The sequence below is a fragment of the Ipomoea triloba genome, chromosome 3, assembly GCF_003576645.1.
Source record: "Ipomoea triloba cultivar NCNSP0323 chromosome 3, ASM357664v1".
NCBI classification, from domain to species: Eukaryota; Viridiplantae; Streptophyta; class Magnoliopsida; order Solanales; family Convolvulaceae; genus Ipomoea; species Ipomoea triloba.
The window spans coordinates 1814288-1838972 of record NC_044918.1 but is presented as its reverse complement, the minus strand read 5'-3'; the positions used below and the strand labels follow the sequence as shown (position 1 = coordinate 1838972).

At 35.0% G+C, this 24685-nt stretch overlaps 3 protein-coding genes across 3 annotated transcripts; 1 reads left to right on the top strand and 2 right to left on the bottom strand.

Annotated features, from left to right (window-relative positions):
- Positions 1–1215: 1215 nt before the first annotated feature.
- Positions 1216–4608, bottom strand: LOC116013748 (B3 domain-containing protein Os01g0234100-like). The gene is made up of 7 exons (XM_031253661.1): positions 4179–4608; positions 3954–4061; positions 3180–3211; positions 2948–3071; positions 2658–2864; positions 2365–2455; positions 1216–2210 (listed from the first exon to the last, which is right to left on the bottom strand). Exons 1-7 carry the CDS (start codon positions 4380–4382, stop codon positions 1480–1482), a joined length of 1497 nt encoding a protein of 498 aa, XP_031109521.1. The 5' UTR covers positions 4383–4608; the 3' UTR covers positions 1216–1479.
- A 2538-nt stretch (positions 4609–7146) lies between these two features.
- Positions 7147–11914, top strand: LOC116012496 (uncharacterized membrane protein At3g27390-like). The gene is made up of 9 exons (XM_031252042.1): positions 7147–7437; positions 7592–7700; positions 7786–7981; positions 8106–8239; positions 9100–9388; positions 9513–9619; positions 9708–9882; positions 10661–11109; positions 11610–11914. Exons 1-9 carry the CDS (start codon positions 7353–7355, stop codon positions 11806–11808), a joined length of 1743 nt encoding a protein of 580 aa, XP_031107902.1. The 5' UTR covers positions 7147–7352; the 3' UTR covers positions 11809–11914.
- Positions 11915–16918: 5004 nt separating this feature from the next.
- Positions 16919–18591, bottom strand: LOC116013901 (cyclin-dependent kinase inhibitor 2-like). Its single transcript, XM_031253862.1, has 4 exons — positions 18112–18591; positions 17879–17931; positions 17518–17679; positions 16919–17423 (listed from the first exon to the last, which is right to left on the bottom strand). The coding sequence occupies exons 1-4, from the start codon at positions 18433–18435 to the stop codon at positions 17246–17248; spliced, it is 717 nt and encodes a 238-aa protein (XP_031109722.1). The 5' UTR covers positions 18436–18591; the 3' UTR covers positions 16919–17245.
- Positions 18592–24685: the final 6094 nt, after the last annotated feature.

Here is a 24685-nt window from a genome sequence, read left to right as displayed (position 1 = left end):
AGCAGGGTATTCATTAATTACCATTTTGATGTATCTAGATTGTTCACGGGTGCTCCATCTCTTATAAAAGTCTTTTTATGGATCATAAAATTCTTTTTATCGATCAAAGTCTACAATATGCATTGTGATTTGTGAATCCTGGTTCAAAATGATATTATTTTATTTAAATTAGTGGGATCTTTTTTTTCCTTCCTTTCAGTTAATGTTTAGTTTTGTAGTAGGTAAATAATTTGTTAATTGTAGATATATAATGTTACATTTGTAAGTACATAATATGCTAAATATAAATGTATCATGTCAAATAATTCTAACATTGTTCTACAAGTTCATAATATGTGAATTGTAGATAAATAAACTTAAAGCTAAAGGTTTATAAATTGATTGCTTGACATGTAAACATGAATATGGTATAGTTTAAGAACCAAATTTTTATTATGAAATTAAGGTATTGATTTTATAAACATGTAATTAACAAATTTTGTCCATATTCTAAATTTATAATATGTGAACAATACATAAATAAACTTAAACTAAATGTTCATAAATCCACTATTTGGCGTGTAAACATGGTTATGGTATAATTTAAAAGCATATTTAGTTGAAAATTAACAAGTTTTTATTATAGACTTAAAATATTTATATTACAAACATGTAGTTAACATATTATGGATGGACTAATGAACCTATAATTAACAAATTATGATCGTGTAGTACCAACGTTGTTTCTAGTTGCACAAAAATAGAACGTCACTAAAATCACCATTTATATGAGTTATTACAAAATAGTGTCATTTTAAACTAAGATAAACCTAGGGTGTGTTTGGCTGGGGGGTTTGGGCATAAGGAATGGGTATAATAGTGATTGTTAGTGTTTGGTTGATAGGTTTTTAGAATGTTATTATGGGTTTGAAATACCCCATTAATTGAAAAATTCATACCCTTATTAAATAAGGGTTTCATTTCCCTTCTTCATTTCTTCCCTAACTATTAATAATCATTCTCATTCCACCCAACTACCAAACATGTTAAATACTTTCACCAAAACCCATTACCCTTCTCAAGTATTTGATACCCATTCCAATTCCAACTCCCATGTGCGAACCAAACACACCCCTAGTCCACGATATAACCATTGCATAGTATGCCAACCAGCCAATGTTTCTCCTCTTCCCATGTCCAAAATCCTAACAGGATTTCTATGCACTTAAATGACTCTTATATTTCCAAAGGAAGTACAAAAATCCTTGATTATAAACTGCAAATGGGAAATAACTATGAAAGATCACAACCATAATGCAATCGAAGTACCCTCCCTCATTCACAAGATTTTGGTGGGGCATCATTTTTCTGAGTCCTAATAAGTTCTTCATGTCAATATAATACAACCAAGATAACAACACAGATGATAGCGAAAACGCTAACATCGCTATTCTTCTAGCCTTTTATCTTCAACTACAAAACAGTTACCATTCAAGAATTTTACCAGGGCGCATTAATTTCTTCGTCGAACATGAGTTCAAAGCTCTCGGCTTTGGATCTCAGAGCCTCGATGTCAGCACTGTATACCTTAGAAGCTTCTTTCAGCTCGACGAGCTTTATTTCAATGGTTTTTATCTCTTCCTCAGTACGAGCCAGCCCAGTTTTAGCTTCCCAATACCTCTTTGCATCTGAAGCGCCTTCTGAATCGAAAGCGAGATTCAGCAAGTGTCGAACACGATCGCGCAGGAATCCAACATTCATGCCCAGAAGTTCGAAGGACTTCAAGGACTTATCCCACACTTCAAATTCGGTCCTCGCAGTGGTGAGCTTACAAGCCCTAAGGGCATCCGCAATGCTCACAACTTCAAAAATCATGCCCGCAATCAACTGGCCATATAGACCCGTCAGGAGACGGTCGTGAAGGAAAGCGTTCTTGCTGCAGCATAGCTCGTAGTATTTTCTTCGAATGTGCTCGGGGATCTCAGAGTCTAGGCATACACCGTTCACCACTATGGTGAAATCCTCGAAACTTTTTATGTCTCCGAAAGATGCAGCTAGGCTCAAGGATTTGGAACCCTCGAAAACCTCAGAAGCAACCTCGTCACTATCGTTACCAGACTGTTCTTCCAACTGAACGAGTTGTTGCGCCTTATGTTTCTTCTTCTGCACCACGGTCAAAGGAAGCGACTTCTGGCGCTTCTTTCTTTTGTTGTTAGGATTTGTTGCTTCCGCTGCGTCATACAAATAATTACAACAAAAGTGATGAAAAAGGTTCAAGATCGAATTTTCCCGTAAAATATTGTGGAGGCAAGTACGCAACCATTAAGAAAAGATAATAAGATCTTTAAATAAACCCCACGAACAGCATCGAAGAAATGGACTTACCTGCATCACTTTGCTTTGTAAGGACTTCCAAATTTAGAAGGCTAAGAGCTCCATCCACCTCAGTTAAATCGTTAGTCCTTATTACATACACCTAGAAATTATGAATGTATAAAGTCAGACGAACCTCTATTAAAGAATAATTAGGGCACCAGTATGATGTGAGTAATCGTCATAGGAATTGAATATTCACTCACTAGGTGAGATTGAAGTAACGATATGCATACTATTCGAAATGTTTAACGAACAAGTAATAAGCAAAACATGAGCCGATGAATAGAAAATTCCAACGTCACCTTAAATCTGTCCGGCCCAGTTAATTGGAATATCAAAACATCTCCTTCGACCAACTTGTGAGCAGCCACAAATTTCCTCCAACCTGCACTAAGTCCCGTCTTTTCTGCAATGTATTTGATTTCAAATTCTTCTCCGCTTTCATTTTCAACGACAACTGTAGTGTCCTTCCTCGATAGATATTTCTTGCAGAATGGCACGGGCAGGCCCTAGTAGGAAACAATACCATATGAATTAGTAAAACCCCCAACTCGCCACCGGATTAAAGCTGAACTATTTGACAGATAATTACCATCCAAAAGCAGCTGCCAACATGTGATCTGACGAGCAATTTCAGGAAAGTTGGATACTCTTGCCCTAGGCTTGACTGAACCTCCTCGGCACGAATCAGGGTAGGCGACTTGACTTGGAGAGGACTGCCACACCCATCAGTCGGAGTTTTAGTGTTACATAAAAATGCAGAAAACCATAGTTTTTGCATACACAAAATTTAGAAAGTTTATGCAATCTAGTGTGGGACTAACCTTGGAGACTTCCCCATACCACCAGGACCTTCCTGCTCAAGAACAGAAATAATTTATTCATTTATCCATACTTTATCCACCAAGAAGACAAACAAAAGTAATCAAGTAGTAAGGGCAATCTCAGCCAAGTTGGTCAGACTTGACTTGATAGCCACAAGGTTACAAGTTCGACTCCTAGCTGGGGCAGCCTATCGGCCTTCTTGGTTTGAGTTGGTCAGCTATGGCCTACGGACAACCTGGTTTACATTGGTCCTTTGCCAGCTAGGGTCACAAGGTGCACTTCGGCTGAAGCCACAAGGTTACAAGTTAGACTCACAACTAGGGCATAGTCTATTGGCCTTCCTGATTGAGCTGGTCAACTATAGCCTACGGACAACCTGGTTTACATCCGTCCTTTGCCAGCTAGGGTCACAAGGTGCACTTCGGGTAGTGGAGGTAGGTTTACCTCGTCACTCAAAAAAGTAATCAAGTAGTATACACAGATTATATTTGGATTGATCAAGGTGATATATCAAAGGGCATTAATTAGTAATCAGACAGGTAGCTTCAAAGATTTAAACTTGGATAGCTAACTTGACATAAGAGTTCATAAAATGTGGATATGGGCAGTCGAATGAACACACTAAAGATTGAGCTTCCCCTGTCGCAAAAAACTAAAGACAAGAACACAGTTCACCCAAATTTTCAAAGACTGGAGATTTCTGGGCAAATCAAGGCCAAAAAAATTCCATTTTTCACAAATTCTAGGACGATAAACAGTAGAATAAAGCTCACATGGCTAGACTGGGCAGCAGAAGGCTGCAATTTCTTCTTCCTCTTCCTGCTGAGTACCAATGGCGAAATCTCATCAATCATCTCCTTAGGCTTCCTCTTCCTCTTTCCCTGCCAAAACCAAACCAGATCCATCACAAATTCAGCAAATCTAAACCCCCAAAACTCCAAAAGCACCCAAAATTTCTATACACAGAAAACCCAACAAAAAAAGCCAAAGAAAAACACCAGATTCTGTGGATAGGAATTGAGAGGAGATGCAGAAGAGTTGGGTATGTTAACAAGACTCAAATTCTCTTCATTGGGCTCTCGAGTCTCATCTTCTTCTGGCTCAGGCCACTCCCTCTTAGCTCCTTCGTCTTCCACAATTTCCTTCTTCGGCATCTCTGGGTCGCCGCGGTTTTCTTGATTCAGAACCACCTTTATCTTCATCGGTCAAGATTCTTGCTGGGTCGATGTGAACTCACGAAAAGATTCCTGCTTTGGGTTGATTTCACCGGCGAACAGTATAAAAGAGGAGTCGCTGGCTGTGTAGAATGTAGATGTAGTCTGACGGACAGCGCGAGACGGCCGTTTCCAATGTTTTTAACGGCCACGATTTAAAAGACCCGTTTTTTACGTAAATCTAATGTCGCAATTCTGGGTCTGTCGTGCCACTGTTCCAGGCTACTTCCAGGACTTCGTATTTGAATCATCAGATGGATTACATTTACAGGCCAAACTCCATTCATGAATCTCGTAATCAACGAAATCTTGGACCAAGTATAAAGTGACTTTCATGCTCGATACAATCATTTCTTGTAAATTTGTATTCAAATATTATTATAAAATGTTAATAATGATCGAAAAGAAGGTTAGTAAGAATCGAAATCATAACTTTTAAGAAGAATAATAATATCACACTTATGACAAATTATACGATAGATCATGATCTATTTGCATGGTAGATTCTAGTCTAAATATAACTTCAGATTTTGTATATGTAGTTGACAAATTTTGTATTTGCACTTGACAGTTTATGTACTTGTAATTATCATATTATGTGTCAGCAATTATCAAGTTATTTATTTACATGTGACAGTTTGATCAATGGCATAACAATTGCTTGTTCTTTTTCTTTTCTTTTCTTATTTCTTTCTCTCATTTTATGTATGAAAAAATGTTGTTTTTAATTCAGACGACGTCGTTTTGGACCATATAAACCGAATGCCACTAGACCATAAGGTCTTTGTAAAAAAAAATGTTGCTTTTAAGTATAGCAAAATAACTACCAAGAACCACGTTAATTATTAAGTTGTCTAAACCATGTTTCATGATGTAATTAAAATCCATGGTATCCAATATACCCATGATGATATGCATGTCCGAAGTCTCAAGGTGAATGTTTAAAGAGTAAGATGTCATGACTTATGTTAATTAGTTGGTAACAAAATCACGACTATTTTTTTTTCTGAGTTCTACTGACTCGATTACAATGTAATATTTGTTCCTGGAGTACAAAGAGAGAGATCTGTTCCACTGAGGCTTGAACCCACTCCCTTTTATATGGGAGTGCCACAAGGTCTTTGATAATCACGACCATTTTATGTTATTCGTATTTGTTAAAAAGAATTGCATTGACTTTTCTTTTCTTCTTCTTTTTTTTTCCTTCTTCTTTTGCAGATATGTGGAATTGCTTAACCAAGAGCTATCTAATTCTTCCTTCTTGTTTTCTCTTCCCCCTAAGATGGGGAAAAAGAATTGGGTTTCCAACAACTAAAGAATAAGTTGACTAAGAACCCTTCAAGAAATGTACTATAATATATTAAGAAAAAAACTCAAATATAGTTTCAGACTTACCTGGTATGAGGAGTGTTTAACAACAAATTATACCATAGACTAAGATCTACTTTAGCTTGCATGGTAGACCTTGGTTTAAAAATAACATTAAGATCCTGTATCTGTAATTAACACATTTTGTGCCTATAGTTACAGTTTTTGTACTTGTAGTTATCATATTATGTGTTAGCAATTATTCTATATCTATAGTTGACGCATCATGTACTTGTATTTGACAATTTCAGTACATATAGCTATCATATTATGTGTCAGCAATTATCAAGTTATTTATTTACATGTACAAAACGGTTAACTCTATGTATATAATGTTTTAACTGAAGCTGCAAAATTCTTGTATCACCGTTCACAGTGCAATATGAACTCTGGTGCATGGTATAACAATTAGTGTGTGCAATATGAACTCTGGTGCATGGTATAACAATTGGTGTTTAGCACGAGAGTCTTCCATTGTTATTTTGACATATCTTTTTGGATGACGTTTTGATTGTTTATGGTCCTATAAAGGTGTTAATCACGAGGAATTGATTTTTTAGATTTTGTTTAACTAAAAAGAAACGTGAATAGAGAAATAGCGTTTTTAAATTTAAAAAATTAAACTATAATTTTATGGTCGAAAATTATGAGTTGGTACCATTGTGCCCAAATGGCCAAATACAATGGTAGCCTGTTTATAAGCTTCGGTCAATTTCATTGAAATGGACGTGCCATAACATTTATTGTTTACATTATCTTATGCTACAATTTACCTACGCAACTGCATCATTTTCTAAACTTTTCATCTCTATTCAATTTCCTTATGCTAGTTAATATACCTAATTATTAAAAATACATATATATTAAACGTTTTTTCGCATGTGGTTAGAATTACAAACTAAAATAAATTGCATTTAATAAATTCATACAAAATTAGAACAAGAAACGTGTGAACTTGGCTGATCGTGACACAACCACTTTTCCTGCTTAATAATTTCTCTTTATTTTATCTTCTTAAAATAGATAAAACATGACTGTCGAGGTTAAACCTCTATAATTTTATTTTTTGTAGCATGAATTGAATTCGTATTGGTCATATAGGAAGTATTTATTTATGGTAGTCTTAAAATTTTCAAGTCTCTCATTCTTAGTGTGCATATTTTCTTTTAAGTATTACTGACTTTGTTAAAGTGTAATATCTGCTCATAACTACTTTTTCAACTTATTGGAACAGAAAGACCTCTCATTTGGAGAGCTATTTCGTGTCACTAGGTCATTGGCTTCTCATATATATACACACACAGAACAATAATTTTTTTTCAGGCGCGTACTTTTCTTCTGCCAAACGCTATTGCCTGTTGGGTTCATAGCTCTGGTTTTGTTCTGTTTATTTTTTGTCACACCATTCAGCATAAACCTCCTCTCTCTCTATCTCTCTCTATGTTCTCTGTTGGGATCTTTTGCAGCTCTGAAAAAGACTCATAAAGACTGTACCTTTTTATCTCCAAACTCAGCTCCCGCCATTATCTGAAGTAGAACAAGCCAAGAAGAAGAAGAAGAAGAAATTGTCTCTGTAAATCGAGCAAAGACATGTCAAATAGCCTGCAAGATTGGCTCACGAGTTTTTATGTTGTGTTTGCCTTCTGCGCCGCGCTCTGTCTGGGCGCTCTCAAAAGTTGGTTCCCTTTTTCCTCTCCATTTTCCCTATAAACTCTTTATTTTATCTTCCTTTTTCACCTTTCTGAGGTTTCATCTATCCTCAAGCTGGATTTTCCAATTTGTTTCTGTTTGGACTAAAAATGGCAACTTTTTCTTGAATTTCCGTGCAGGTTTGCTGGTGGGTCCGATTGCTGGGCTCATATTGATCATAGGGAATGTTGGGGTAATTCTTGGCCTCTTCCCCGCACACGTTCTATGGACCGTTTACGCCCTTGTCAAGTGAGCAAACAAAACTCTGCTAATCCCATCCATCAAAAACCAAAAACTTTTTTCATTTCAATATTTTATTTGATTTAATTTGCAGGACTAATAGGTTCGATGTGCCACTGAAAGTTGCGTTCTTGTTTGCCTTGCCGGTTTTATTTGGTATATGGCTGGGATTGAGCATAGCGGGCAGTGTTCTTGTGGGAGTTGGCTATGGATTCTTCACGCCATGGGTTTCGGCTTTTGAAGCTTTTCGACACGACAATGATTCCAAGAGATTCTTCCATTGCATTGTGGTAATTTTCCGTTCTGGTCTATCCCCTGTTTCCCATTCTTGTTTGGCGTCTGTTTTTTTTTTTTTTATTCCCAGTTTTCATATTTGAAAGTTTTATTAAATTCTCCGATTACGTCACTGCTTAGGACGGCACATGGGGGACGATCCGAGGTAGCTGCACCGTGGTCCGAGATTTTGCTGACATATGTTACCATTCATATCCTCTCTACCTCAAAGAGCTCCGCGAATCGCCTGCCTCACTTGAACTTCAACCTTTCAAGTAAGTAAATCATATTTGTTGCGTTTTTTTTTTTTTTTTTTTAGTATTACTGACTCTGATGCAATATATGTTCATACACACCTACTGATAGCAAGCAAAAGAGTCAATGCCTCGGGGGTCGAACCTGCGACCTCCCATTTGAAAGAGTACAATCATAGATTATTTATTTATTCATTTATTTTGTCTGGGTGACTATGAAATTCATAGCCACTCTTGAGAGTATGCTGGATAAACCATCCTGTAACTCTAATCATCAAAGTACTACAAAAATTTAAATCAGACAACTCTAACTAGAAGTTCATTTTGTAACTTAGCTTGTGATAATCAAATTAACATCACGATCAACTTAACTAGTGTTGTTTTATTATCATAAAAAATTTTCTATTATGAATGAAACATGCTAGGAAATTAGCTGAAATTATAAAATAGGCAGCCAGCCGCCCAAGAAATGGATAAAATGTTTCGCCTAGAATTAGAATAGGAAGGGAATCATGAGTTTTGTCAAAAAAGTAGAGATAGCATGCAATGTATGACATTTTTATCTTGGTCTTGCGTTTTGTCTTTTGACAAATAAAAACTCGTGGGCACCATGTGGAAGTTGTGTTTGACTGCCGCAACACCTGATGTCACAACAAGGGTTTCTAGAATTGCCAACCTCATTTTTCTGATATTTTAATGATTATGTCAAACTTCCTTTTCTTCATTCTTAAATATATTTTTTTAAAAGAAAACTTTGACCAAACAGAACACACAGACATTATCACATTATCCAAGGGTGTGCACGGGATAAATCCTGTCTTGTTCTGTGCGATTATGCTTCTATTCTTACTATGAATTTGGTTTGGATTCATGTGATGCAGATTTATCCATGTACCAGGATGCATCATTGTTGGGCTGTTAGGGCTAGTTGTGGAGATTCCTCTTTACACAGCAATAGCCATAGTGAAGAGCCCATTCATGCTGTTCAAGGGATGGTACAGATTAACACATGATCTGATCAGCAGAGAGGGTCCTTTCTTAGAAACAGCATGCATTCCCATTGCTGGTTTGACAATCTTGATGTGGCCACTTGTTGTTATTGGCAGCATCATAATGGCCATTTTCTCGAGTTTCTTCATCGGGGTATATGGAGCTGTTGTTGTGTACCAGGTTTTAACAGATAGTACATTGTAACAGAGTCAATAGTATTAAAAAAAAAACATATACTCTATTTTCACCGTCTCAACTGAAAGTTTAAGCTGATGATGACGAAACTTTGTTGTGTTCCCATCAGGAAAGGTCTTTCAGGAGAGGTGTTGCCTATGTGATTGCAATGGTGGCAGAATTTGATGAGTACACTAATGATTGGTTGTATCTCAGAGAGGGATCTGTGCTCCCAAAGTAATTATATTTTTTTTTTCTCTTTTTGCAGTTTTCTGAGCTTCATTTATCTCTGCAGAATTTTGCTAATGATCTTGATGAAACTCAGGCCTAAGTACAGAAAAAAGAAGGTTTCTGAGCAGACAGAGTTCTCTGTGAGAAGAAATCGTTCGATTCAAGGTAAACTAAACGCGGTTTTCAGTGAAGCACCTGCAATGCTTGTTCCAAGTTTGACAGCTTCAAGATCAGTTAGGGAAGCCATTCAAGAAGTGAAAATGGTTCAGGTATTCATTCTTCCACCTGCTGTAGCTTTAAGATTGCATATGACATGGTTTGCTCACACGGACAGATTCTTGAGTGATATGGAGTAAATTATAAGCAAAGACACATGATCGAGCCTAAGTAATCGCACTATGAGAATTTCACCTAATGTAATGGGCTCTTTGTAGGCACTAGACACTGGTCCTTCCACTTAATAGGTCGTTAAGTTAGCATAATTTACCTATCCACTATTCTGTCGGATTGGGGGTGTGGGACAATTTCACCAACTTTAGTGGGTAAGATTGAAGATGGTTTGGATGCAATCCAGCCAAGTTAGTAACCACAATTATAGTACTCTTTAAGTGAGTTGCCACGCCTTGTGAGCTTTTGCGGGTCGGCCCGCCTAATTCGCGGGCTAGGGTTCATGGAATCCTAACTTGCCCCGTGGGCCAACCTGCGAGTTTATATATATATATATATATATATATTGGGTTTAGCTCGCGGGCTGACCCACAGCTCGCGTGGGCCGTGGGTCTTAGTGGGCTTGGCCCGCTCTTTCGCAAATCATTTTTTAGCCCTAATTCGTTGCACCACGGGGCAGGGGTGGACCTGTATCACTGTATGTGTGCTTTGGCTCACTTTGACAGTAATAATCATAAGGTTACAAGTTTAACTCGACCTATTTGCTCATTTTGATTTGAGCCCATTAGTTAAGTTAGATTAGGCTAGACTCACAAGGTGGATTTATGTTGTTCTTCTGATCTTCGAAATGAGTAGATTCGGATTTCAACTGTGTGACAGGTATGGCAGAACATGATAAAGACATGCGAGATACGAGGCAAAGAATTGCTGGATTCAAACGTGATAACCGCAGCAGATCTTGAGGTTTGGGTGAAGGCAAAACATGTAAGTGATGCCGCCATTGTCAATGTGGGCTTGCCTTGTTACACATTCTTGCAGACCATACTATTCTCCATCAAAGCCGGATCAGATGGTTTGCTGCTTCTCGACAATCTGGAGATCACTTATCTCAACAGACCCCAAGACAGGCTGCTAGACTGGTTCTTCGAACCAGTCATGAACCTCAAAGAACAGATCAAAGTCATACGTTTGGAAGAAGGGGAGATAAGGTTCCTGGAAAAAGTTGTTCTTTTTGGAAGCAACACAGACCGTTTTAAGGCCTGGGAAAATGGTAGCTTGGCTCCACAAGAAACGCTCAGAGCTGCCCAAATTGAAGGCATCAGTCGAAGGTAACGGCTCTAATGCCACTTTGTATCTAAACCCATAATCCGAATATACATTTATATTTTATATATTATATACATAGTTAAAAAAATTGCTAAGCTCTCTTGGGGGTCTAAAAACACATAAGCAGCGATTAATCGACATCTAGGCGTTCTGTGTATTTTTTTAATATTTGTTTACATTTTTAAGACTAATAATTATAAATTATTTAATACTTTAATAGTTAATCCTAAAATATTAAATATTAACTTAAAAAATATTTAGATTTTTGAACAATTTAAGGTTATTTTGTTTAAAATAATGTCTTTGAATGAAATAACCCATTAAAAAAAGAAACAATAGCTAATCGACATACTAGACGGCCTAGTCGGTGGTGCCTAAGAAGCCTAGGCGGTCAGCGCCGAGATCACTTATTATGGTGATAGACTAGGAGGACGATTAGCGCCTGGGCGACGCTTAGACAAGATTTTTGCAACACTGATTTATATCATTTTGTTCGTGGCAGAATGGTGGGGATGATAAGAAGTGTGTCGAAGTTTCCGACTTACAGACGAAAGTTCAAACAAATCGTGAAAGGGCTGATTCTGCATAACATTGCAGCAGAGAGTTCATCAAGATCCATTCCATATTCTGTGCCAAAAGCAGGGTCCACGAGATCGGTGTCGTCGACAAGATCAACTGGGTCTATTATTGAGATTGTATAAACAGAAAATTTTCAAGCTTTTTCTTGCTTCGCATTGTAATTGAAATGGTTTGACGATTGATTTTCTGTATACATAAGTTTAACGTATGATATCTGGAAAATTAATGGAAGAGACGACGACAAAGAACAAAACATTCTAAATAGGGAAAACGCCCGAAAACATCGGGATAAGACATTGGAAAGCTCGGCCGGTGGGCCGATATGGCAAAATGGGCCGCACATTGGATAGTTACCCGATAATTATACTCCGTAATTAGTTAATTATTCTCTGGTGATTTACAGGTTATTATACAAAAGTAAAATTTATTTAATATACTAGTTTTATATGCACATTGCGCGAATAGGTTAATGCCCAATGTTTATATTTAAATAAATATTTGAAAGTATATCAATGCAATATTATATAGGAGAAGTTTATACATGGGTAATTGAATGTCGAATTTTTTTATATAAATACCTAACTCAAAGTATATGAATCCAATATAATATAGAAAATTCATTATAATTATTACTAAAATAAATGTTTGCAACCTTGTAAAATCGATAGTCTAAATAAATACTACTTTTAATTTGAATTTTTCTAAGTCGTTCTTAATTCTCTTTTAAGTAACATTGTCATTGTCTTAATCTTTACTATTTGTTCTCTTCCTTTTTGTTAGTAGTGTGTTATTTGCAATTCGAATATTGTTGGTAGCATAGATGACAACGTCATGCAATGAGATTATGATATAGGAGCTATGGACTTTCCTTTAGGTGTTCTGCTTGGGGTTCATTTGGTTCAACCATTATTGTTAAATGAATTATTGTGGATAAAGAAATCCTTAGGTTAAGAAAAAAGATTAAATTAATTAATAAAATTTTGAAAATTTAAAATATTATGTATTCCAAAGATATTAAAAGATAGTTTCTCGCTTCAATTTGCTGGGTAATGGGTTATTTGAGTACTTTCATTGTCAACAAATCTCCCAAGTAGTTAATATGATTGGTTTCAAACTATTCTTTTTTTTTTTTCATGGTATTAAAGAAATACATATGTATCATTTTTTGGTGTAACTACTAATTTATTTAATTCAATAAGAGTAAAATAGAGTAGTTAATATAATTAGCTTCAAATTATTTTAAATTTTTTTTAGTATTAATAAAATACTTGGTAAATAAATATATAACATTATTTTGTACTATAACTTTGATATTTAATTACAAGATATTGTAAAAATAAGACAATGGACAATGTAATGAATATCGATTGATAAATTTGAATGTAAAGAATCTTTGCATGAGAGAAAATAAAGACAATATAACTAATGAAATTATTTCTCTTATTTAATTTAATTTTTTGATAATGAATAATTTTTTCAAATAAAGGTATTGTAGACACATAATTCTAAATTAAAGAAATACATATGTATCGTTTTTTGTTGTAGCTACTAATTTATTTAATTTAATAAGAGTAAAATAGAGTGAGAAACTTAATTATGTCAAATTTGATTGAGATGAAGTTCGAACCTAAGACCTTTCTTATAGAAATTAATGGGTAAGTTAAAAGTTAACGGAATATTAACGGAGAAGAGAATATTTAACAGAAAACTTAACGGATAATCATAAAAGTAATGTTAAATTAGGTAATATCTATTAATAATATTAATCTGAATTATCTTAACCATCTATTTGATTAAATAATTCATCTGAACCATCCATTTGATTAAATAATTTGACCGTCATTTTTTCTACCAATTTTAGGCCTAACTCTCTTTGGCTCTTATTAGTATAGTAGATATAGTAGATATTGTTAAATGGGGAATCTCAAAATTAAATTGACTCAATTTACTTAAGAAGCTAATTCGTGAAATTTATGATATAAACTAACGAAGTTAGAAAACTTGGGTTATCTAAGAAATGACTACTATAGTACTGCCATTAATTTTGATTTAACTGACATATTATTATTAACTTAAGAAAGATTGCTCTTAAATAACTAAAAATGAAAGTGATGAATTTAAGTATGATTATTGATTGATATTTTATTGATAGACTACTTTTTTCATTTACGTCTAATTAGTGTTGAAATTTTTTTTATTTCTTTTCATTAAAAAAATAGTTGAAAATCTATAATTTTTATCGCAAATAGTAATTTTTTACCACTTTATAGACCCAAAATACCCACTACTAACAAGGCTCGTTACTATTGGGTAGCTAGAACATCAAATGTGTATGTAGTTTTCCAACCAATAGTGGTTGAAAAGACAAAATAGCTAATTTAGACATGAGGAAAATTCACAGTCGATATTCGGTGATATGTACGGTAAACCACACAATAGAAGTAAATCACACTAAGAAGATCTTGTGTGACGGACTTGATTGGAAGATTGTGTATGTGCAAGAATAAAATTTCTGACCTTTAAATATAAGAGTCGTGTTCTACCCACACAATTACGCATTTCCAAACAAATTTATTATTTAAATATTTAAAGTTGTCGGTGTAACGATAAATGTTTTATTTTAAAATTTGTGTCATGAGGTGTTATCGATGTAAACCTTCTAAGATCCATGACAAACTAGGTACACACTATAAATGGAATGGTGCACTAATGAAATAATGGACAGACAAATGAGACATAAATTATGATCTAGAATTTTATCTTATTGGGTAAATGATGATAAACCTTTGGTCCACATTATTGGCAATATTTCAATCTGGGAAATCTGGGAATTCGATGCTTCATTCATAGTTTTCATTTTATGGTTTCTTTTCACTATTTGATCACATCACCAGATCCAAGAAGAATGCTTGCGTACCAAATGATGTCTGAGGTGTTACTGCTACACTATATATCTACCTATCTACATAACCAGATTCCTTCATTCAATCAATTTATTTAGCCAAAGGTCCACACACACATACAAACAAACATATCCACAACTCTGAAATAATGACGAAATAGAAAAAAATACGATGGTATTTGATAAATGTTTCAAAATTTAAAGTGCACGTGAACTACACACAAAGTGCACATGATGGTGTGTAGAAATGTGCACATAGACTGCACTTCATATATCTGGTTTCCCATTTGAGATAGTATTGCTTATGTACTTTGTAGTTTTAAATTAGTCAGTACATTTTAAAGTTTGAAATAGTTACCGAATATTACCATGGTTTTTCCTTGCTTTAGAGCCTTGGTCATTCCTAGAGACTTAGTTGTCAGCTAGCATTTGATCCAATACCTATATTTAGTAGCGTTACATTCTTCTTTTGTTTTCGCTCCTTACGTGACAATATTTAATTTGATTGATTTTTTTTTTTAAAAAAATAATAATAAGTAGATTTTTTATCACTTAGTAAGATCGGCCAATTCACAATAGCTAATGATAAAAAAAATTATTGTCACATCCGTACATCGGTACATTAGAGAGAGAACATTAGGAAGGAAATTAGGTACGGAGAATAGCATATATATATATATATATATACACACACACACACACCCCACACATATGTGTGTATGTGTGTGTGGGGGTTTCCATTATTGGCTACATCCTAACAGTTGTACCAATTTACATTTTTGGGATCCCAAATCACATTGCAAATTGGAGTTAGTTTGTGTCAGCTTATCTTGAGATTTACTCATTTCTTTAAAGATTTGTTTAATTACTGGCGTGGCATTTTTAATTAGTTTGCGTAATTTATAACTCATTCAATCATCACATGCACTTGTGTGATTGAGTGCCTGTCATATACTCCACATTACGCATTAGAAATTCTTTATTGATTTCAGCTCATTAAAAAACAAAATAATGAATAGTCAAAAATATTCTTTTAATTATGACTTATAGTTTTTACTGATTGTTCCTTAAAAAAAAAAAAGATTTTAAATAATATTAGATAGCTTCATCGTAGGTATACAGTACTTGACAAACTTCTCACTTTTGAAATTTAATTTAAATTACATTGGATATGTTTATCATAAGCACACAGTACCAGACAAATTTCTTACGTTTCAAATTTAAATAGCATAGGATACATTTATCATAGGCACAGAATACAAGACAAATTTTTCACTTTTGAAGTTTAAATAACATTCGATATGTTTATTATATATAGGTGCACAGTACAAGACAAATTTCTAACGTTAAGACAAAAGAACTAAATTTGATGATTTTTTCAATAAACATGAAATTGACTAGTGACTAGGACGTGACAGAGAAAAGATTTGTGTCAAACTAACTACATAACGTAAAGATTAGAATCATCACCTTTTATTAGATGCCTCGCTGGCTATGAGTCTAAAATTCACAACAATCAATACTACTTTTGAGTTTAATTTGTTCATTATTTCACGTTTGAGAATAACCTACCCCAGATATGATTAGGGACGTTACGTTTTTAATTTGTACGTTACGGAGGGCGGGAAAATGGGCGGTTATACAATAAACTGATAAAGGGCAGTCTAATCAGCTTAGGAATGATCATTAGATTTTATATTTTTAATAAACTACAACCTAAAAATTCTCCGCCCAACTTTTGTCGACATTGAGGAACTAGAAAGTAGCCAAGTGCCAAAAATCTAGTGGCTTACCCCCCTCCCCCTCCCCACCCCCTAGGGGGTAGGGAGGGTTAGGGGGGACCTCAACTCCAACAAAATTTCTTCCGGCCCCAACTCTTTCTGATTATTCATGGCACCAAAACTTATATTCCAGGTCGTCGAGGACAAGCGCACTGTCTATCTCCTTTCCACTACTACTTTTTTTCACCCTTTGGTTAAAGAAAACGAAGACTCTCTAGGTTCCCTTTTCCCCTCATATTTGTACCGCTGCTATATTATAATTATAAAATAAACGACATACATACACGCACGCACGTCGCACGGTTAACTTAAAAGCATGCAACTTAACGGATTAAACTATAATCCCAGATCACCGTCACGGGCGGGGGCGTGAAAGGGATGACGGAATGGTAGTCCGTCAAATTCCAGTAGACGGAAATTAACAAACCTTCCCCACGTGGGCTTAGATCAGTTTAACGCGCGTATGCACGTAACTTACACGGCAAGAATAGAACTATAAATACATACATATAGGCTAGAATATAATTAATGAAGTAGAAGAAATGCAGGTTTAAGATAAGGCTAATAATTAATTACTGATATATATGGAAAGGAATTTAATTAATCGAAATGAAGCTCTGATCTGAAGCTCGTGAAAAACATGTTTTCACGGAGAAATGGGAAGAAAATGAGATCAGAGCTGATGATGATAAATTGATAACTAAAGGGAGATGGATCTATCTATCTATCTACCTCTAGCTGTACACAACCACCAAATATGAAGCCAAAAAAGGGGGAATGTTTAATACTGGAAATGCGGTAAAGCTAAGATCCGAATAAGGAAAGCCTAAATAAATAAATGGAACTGGCTGCTGCTATCATAGATCAGATAATAATTTACTGCGACGCTGGACTGACTTCATCTCCTGAATCTTCATCTATCTTCATGGTGGACGACGCTACAGTGATCTCATCTGCTGAATCTTCACCTACCTTCATGGCCGGCTCTTCAAATAGTTTAACCCACTCGTAACGACCTTCCATTGGCTTCTCATTCTCAAAGTCGAAGTTGTACCTGAAACAACATATTTGCAGATTTATGAGCTACTATGAGTTCTGATATATATAAAATTAAAATTCTAACCGTAAAATCGAAAAACTATTCGTACTTGTCTGAAAATTCTTGGAGACGCTTTTGTTCCTCAGCAGCAGCGAAGAATTCTTCAACTTCCTCAGCAAGCGGATAGTTGTTCGGGATTAATTTCGAAATCAGACGAAATTTGAGCTGCTTCGGCGGCACAAGCTTGGCGGGGAACGGCGGCACCTTTCCACTGCAAAACGACAAATTAAATGCAAATTGAAGAAAACAACGAGATATTGGAATTGAGGGAAGAATCTAGTGAGCCGAGCGTTCTACGTGCGGCCAATCACAACCGCTCAGAATTTAAATTTCAAAATTGAAGAGACGTGATTCATCACGTATTCTCTCTCAAATCAGTGGATTTCGAACCGCGATCAAGGAAAATGTACCTCTCTTCGCTCTCGGAATTGTGTTTAGGCGTCGCGAAGCCATCACCTTCCTCCTGCATCCAAAATGAATTCAATATTCAGACATGCTTACAATCAAAACCGAATTCATCCATTCTACGTTAGGTTATGGAGCATATATATATGTGTGTGTATAGAGTGATCAATCAAGGCGGTGTATGTGATTAGTTGTACGGTTTGATCATGAAATCGGAAGAAATTCAGAGTTGACGAACCTGTAGATCTACGAATTCCAGATTTTCCAAACCGAGCTCGCTTGATTGGTTGATTATGCAACAAGACGCCGGAGCGTGATCGAGCCTCTCCGGAGGAGCAACCGAATTCACCGGCATAACCAGTTGAACCAGCGACGGCGCCGCCGGAGACGACGGCTTCAATTCACCTTCACCTAAACCTATCTTCATCCTCTTAACCACGTCCGTTTCCTCGCCGCCATCCACCACTTCTCGACCTCTCTTCATCATCTTCACGCCTATCTCCGCCGCCACCTCCATCACCGCAACCTCCTCCTCAGCTCCGTTCGACATCCTCAGATACATTAAACACTCCTCGATGTCTCTACACCTTTATCAGTATTATTATTACTGATTATTATTATTATTTTTTTTTTTTTGCAGTCAGTATTCGAACTTTCTCTCACTCGAATGAGACTGCAGGCTCTGATCGAGAATATCTGCTTTCCGCTGCTCTTATATCCGCTGTTGGGATGAGAGAGAAAGAGATGTGATGATTATGGTGACAAGGTGATGGCAGCTAATATTAAACGGCTGGCCTGTCCTGTGGTCCAGGTTCTAACGCCGTTAACAATAACGGGGAGTCATTACGTCCATGTTTTCTTAACGGGGCACTTCACGTGCCGTTATACAGATCAACGCCAATACGGCGTCGTAATGACAAAACAAAAAAAAAACGGCGTTAGCCACGTAATCTCCTCGTTAATCGGCTTTAGCCGGTACAACCCGAGTAGCGTGTGAGTTTTGTTAGGAAAACGGCGTGGATGGGGTGAAGCCTTCGCTGGACGTTTCACGTTTGACTGTGCCGTTGAGACTCACGGGTTTAACGTTCTTACCCCTCTGTCTAATTCCGTGATAAAAGTTGGGATTAAGCAAGATAATTGTGTTTAACTATGGCCCACTGTAATTCCATAGCGTTTTATCTCCCGAATCCACGCTGACATGTACTTTTACAGAATATTCTACGTGGTATATACAACGTTATTCCCATGTTAGATCAATATAATTTCTTGGAGATGATGTAATCTCACTTTTCATTCTTAATTATTACTCACAAATTTCCAAATCAAGCTCATTTCACTTGATTTAAATTTTTAAACAAATCCGTTTGTTTTAAATGTTTTGTTTAAACAACTCATTTCATACATGATAATAATTACGCTTTAACGGAAATATTGACCAGTAAGATAATATTATATTGTATTATAAGATATTACGTATTTGAAATCTGTTGGCGTAAGATGGTTTTACATGTGAGTTTGTCTGTGTCTAAATACATTGGATTTCATATATAAGAAATGTAGTAATTAAATATGGGATAGGGTAAAAAATCTAAATTTGGAAATAATGTTATTCTAAGATAGACTTAATTTAATAAATTGATTTTGGGATTTACAATATTTATGATATTTCCTTTTGAGGGCTTTTTGGTTTGGTCACGCTTGTAAATTTAATTAATGAAGTTACAGATATGTTTGAACACATCTATCCGGCCATGAAGTAGATATATACGAGGGGAGTGAAGCATGGCATGGGGTTCATTTAATATAGGACTATAACGGGACGTGTTTTATAGGTTGTCACAAGAAGAACAAATTTGTAAATCTTTGAAATGTCAGAATGGAACATTAGAATTAAAATTGATTTTGAAACGGGTTCATGAATGCCAACTCATGTCTAAGTACTCTACAAGTATATACTTGCTTCAATTCAATTTGTGTGAATCTAAAAATTATATCCGTTGTTTTCAAAAAAAAAAAAATTATATCCGTTAATTAAAAAAAGAGAAAATTACCATTTTAGCCCACTGACTATAGGGGTCCTATTAATTTCAGTCCACGACTTTCAAAATTGTTAATTTTGTACCTTAACTATTCAATTTTTATCAATTTCGATCACTCCGGCCAAATCTCGCCGAAAATTAGTAAACCCCAAAATAATGAGGGTATTTCAGTCATTTCACCCCTATTTCTTCTCCGGCGAATCTTTATATTTTCCCTTATTATTTTAGGGTTTACTAATTTCCGGCGAGATTTGACCGGTAATTTGGCCGAAGTGACCAAAATTGATAAAAATTGAATAGTTAAGGTACGAAATTAACGGTTTTGAAAGTCGTGGACTGAAATTAACAGGACCCCTATAGTCAGTGGGCTAAAATGACAATTTTCTCTTAAAAAAAAAAATATGTCCGTAATAAATAATTTGTCGAGTTTCAATTTTAAAACGGCACACATCATTTCATTTAGGGTGTGTTTGGAAAGTAGAAAAATGACTTCTAAAAAATGAGTCATTTTTCAGAAATTTTTTTTTATTTCCAGTGTTTGGTTGCATTCTAGAGAACTGTCTTTGTGTGTTTGGTTCATTTTATGAAAAATGTGTTAAATTGTATAATTTTATATTTTAATTATTTTTTTAAAATATAAAATAATAATAATAATAATATAAAATAATAACATTTCTTTTACAAAGTAACATATGTGGCCATTTTGACAAAATAATTGTTGAAGCCAAGTTCGAAAAATGACTTTCGGAAAAAAAATTTCGGAAGTCATTTTCCCAAACAATGGCCTTATTTTCCTTGGTCAACGGAAATTGTTTTCAGTTGATGCATTTTCTAAGCACTGCAGAAGTCCGAAAAATGATTTTCAGAAATCATATTCCGGGCTACCAAACACACCCTTAATGCAAATACTTGTATATTTGGAATGTGATGAGTGAAACTGTGAAACCATTGTAATCTATCTCTAAATTAGTTTTGTCACTTTTCGTTGTAATATAATTAAACTTGATCATCTATTCAAATTTACCTTAAACGTGTCCAGAACAACATTGATTACTTGAGTTTTTTTTTTTTTTTTTGAAAAATGATTACTTGAGTTTGTTCCATCGAGGCTCCATAGAATGATATCGTGCCATTCATAAGTAAGTCTTGCTTGTTCGTGATAATTAATATAAATAAAGTTTAAAATTTTCTCAAAAAAAAAAAAAAGCAACACACACACGGACTGTTTATGCACGTACCATTGCAATAATGATTATACTATTCGTAAGTAAATTTTGTTTGTTTGTGATGATCAATAAAAAATTAAAAAATATCGTCTATCAAACCAAAATGGCAAACTGTATGTATTTTCTAGAAGCGATTACATACTACAATTGTTATTCTTATGCACTACAATAATGATTACAATTAATATTCATAAGTAAATTTTGTTTTTGTTTTCGTGATTGATAGTGAATATTTTCCGTGTATACCTCCCCTTACGTATTATATATTTGCTTGGTATTTGGTTAGGTCACCAAGAGAAATTATTCCCGACCTTAATTGACTACTGGCTTGACATGCCCGACTTAAATGTGAAGGCCGAGCGACGTTGGACTTTGCCTCGTCCTATGATCGACCCTGACTTATTTAGGTCGGGGCGATCATCCGATCAAGCCTACTTAAAGAGTAAGACCCGGATTATTGACTTTGAACCGACAACATCACTTAGTGGATGATCAGGAATATTGTAACTAGTGGACACCGTGACGTCAGTCCCGAACTAACCGATTGCATGCGCGATACGTGTCAAGCATGCTGATGGACCGATATTTTAGGTGTCTCTCCTCCCTTATAAATACCTCATTTAATGCTGGAGAAAAACTTTTTCTAGGCATCCTCACCTACCATATTATCATCTTTAAGGCCCTGTTTGGTAAATGGTTGTTGGCTGATTGGGTTGGCTGTTTGGGTTAGAAAGTATAATTTGTTGATAATATTAGCTGATTGTAGAAAGTTGTTTGATAAATTGGCTGTTAGCTGATAGCTATTTGGTATAATTTCTTTTCTCAAAAAGCAAATTGAAAAGGCTGCTTTGAGTAGCCTTTTGAATTTTAACATTTTGTAGTTACAAAAAGCTTATTAACCAAACAACTAATAGTGGTCAAATAAGCCAAAATTGACTAATAGGCTGATTATTTACCAAATAGGACCTAAATCATTTTTGTCACTTTGTGTGTTAATAATTAAACTTGACCATCTATTCAAATTTACCTTTAATCCCGAACATGCACTACTACTGAAGGTGTCCAGAACAACTTTGATCACTTGGATTTGTTCACTTTGTCAAGGTGTCACTTTGTATGTTAAAAATTAATGTCTTATCACATGGAAACACACATTAATTCCTATACAACAATGCATGGGAATTCAAACTACATATATAGTATATTCTAGTCATATATGCAATGTCTGGCGACTGGGTGCATTTTATGTGCTGGTCTCCTGTCGCGTGAGATTTCGTGCAGAGTACAACTCCTTAATTGCTTCTTGACTACTATATGTGTATACCCTAATCAATTACTCCATAACTTCTAACTTGTTGGAAAATGGCAAAGTTTCTTAGTCAAGGTTGGTGAGATCAGACACTATGAAGAAACCATTTTTTTAAAAATTTTCTTCCCACAACAATAGGCAAATTAAAATTTCCTTGTCTTTAAGACTTTGGCCTGACAAAATAGTGAAAGAGTAAATTACGATAATTTAGCCACCATTAAGTTGGAGGACCATGCTTGGTGCCTATAAGGAGCCCACCACATTAGGTGTAACTCCTATACTGTAACGGTTAGGGCTCGAACCTATCTCTTTGTCCATAATTTATTTACACGGGAACCAATTAAGCTATTAGTGCAGGCATAAATAATTTTTTCTTTCCTGTTACATGTTGTGACTAGTAACGAGAATGTAGTTTTTCCCTCATCTATATAAGACACAAAACAATATTATTTGGACCATATGAGATATATATAAAAATACATAACTTACCTACTCAATCACCCGTTTCAGGATAATAGATTTATTTTATTTTTAGTTGACAAGGGAAATTCACAGTTACTACCCAATAGTGTGTACTGGTTAAACCTCAACTCCCTTCTATGTAATAGACTACAAATCAAACATATGAGGTAAACAGTCACATTAAAAAATCTTATGTGCTAAACTCGACTGTCCTGAGAAGGTGTTTATAATAATAATCATCATGTCTTACAAATCACATATGAGAGGTAAATTGTCAAATTATATGTACTGTTTATAGGCATTGATGGATGGTATTAAACTATTAATTATAGAATGAGGGCATATGATATTATATTATATTTAATTCTGTGCATTTGACAATCATTTCACAGACGGGGGGAATGCACCACATATGATAAAATAATCAAATTGTATCTTTTAGACATCTCATATCTTTTTGCTGTAAAGTGAAGTTCTGTCGATACGCTAGTTGATCGCCCCACCCCACTCTCATCACATCCTTGTCTCCTCTCCCAATTCTTTACTACTTACTAAGTAATTAAATACGGAGTAATTGCCAAGGACCTTGTAATTCAGTGGCATCAAACCCTTCTCTTTATATGGGAGGTGGTGGGTTTGAGTCTCAGTGGAGGCAATATTAGTAGTTATGAACAGATACTGCATTGTAATAGAGTTAGTAGTATTCAAAAAAATACGGAGTAATTATTTACCCCCCTTAAATTATTATTTTTTTAATAAATTTTCATTTATCTATTGTTTTGTTTTTATCTTACTTTAATTTTCGAGAATTTTAATTTATTGTCCACATTCATGAATACAGCGGCTTAGGATTCTTCGAGATGATAGTAATCATTGTGAGTGACAAGGCTTCCCATGTATAGAGGGTATGTTACGGTCTCTTTGACTGGGGCCAACTACTATACGTTACTGTAATTGGCATCTGCCATAATTTGATTGTTAATATAATGCTGTCAGGCTTATCATAACTCATGTAACGTTTTTTCAAACAATATTAAATTTTGGAACATCATTTGAAATTCCTTTCAAAGTAGGACATGTCGATTCAGGTTTGAATTCGCCATGGAGTTTATGTAGAAAGTTTGATTTTTGGAATGTATTAAAATATAAATGATTTGATGAATTATTGTCTAGAGATTACTATATAGTCCTAAAAAAGTGTAATACATCACCTTGAGAGACAAAGTTGGGTGGGTGGAATATGATTTTTGTATCGAAATGTCATAAGTTTGATTTTTGTCAACACTTTTTAAACTAGGCCGTCACAGGCTATTACACAAAAGTATAATTTACCCCGCGCACCCTCAAATAATAAATTGACTGCGGGTTTCCCTCCTCATTACAAAGAGTTATTTGGGATTCTTTTCAAACTCGGACTTGTACAAACATAGTCGGATTGTTGAATGAGGTTTTTAATTTCATATATATGAACATAGAAAATTATAATATGAACCGTGATTCACATTAACTGTGATCCACATCGTAACGTGGCCCACAAATAAATGTTACAATATTTTTTTTAGTATACTAAATATTAAATTTTAAGTTATATATATATTTTTTTGAATACTACTGACTCTATTACAATGCAGTATCTGTTCAAATTTTAAGTTATATATATATACACACTAAAATTGAATATGCAATAAACTTAAAATGAACATTCAAAATAACAATATGTAGTACACTAATGAACTTTTAATATACTAAAAATAAACTTATATATCATTGATCTAC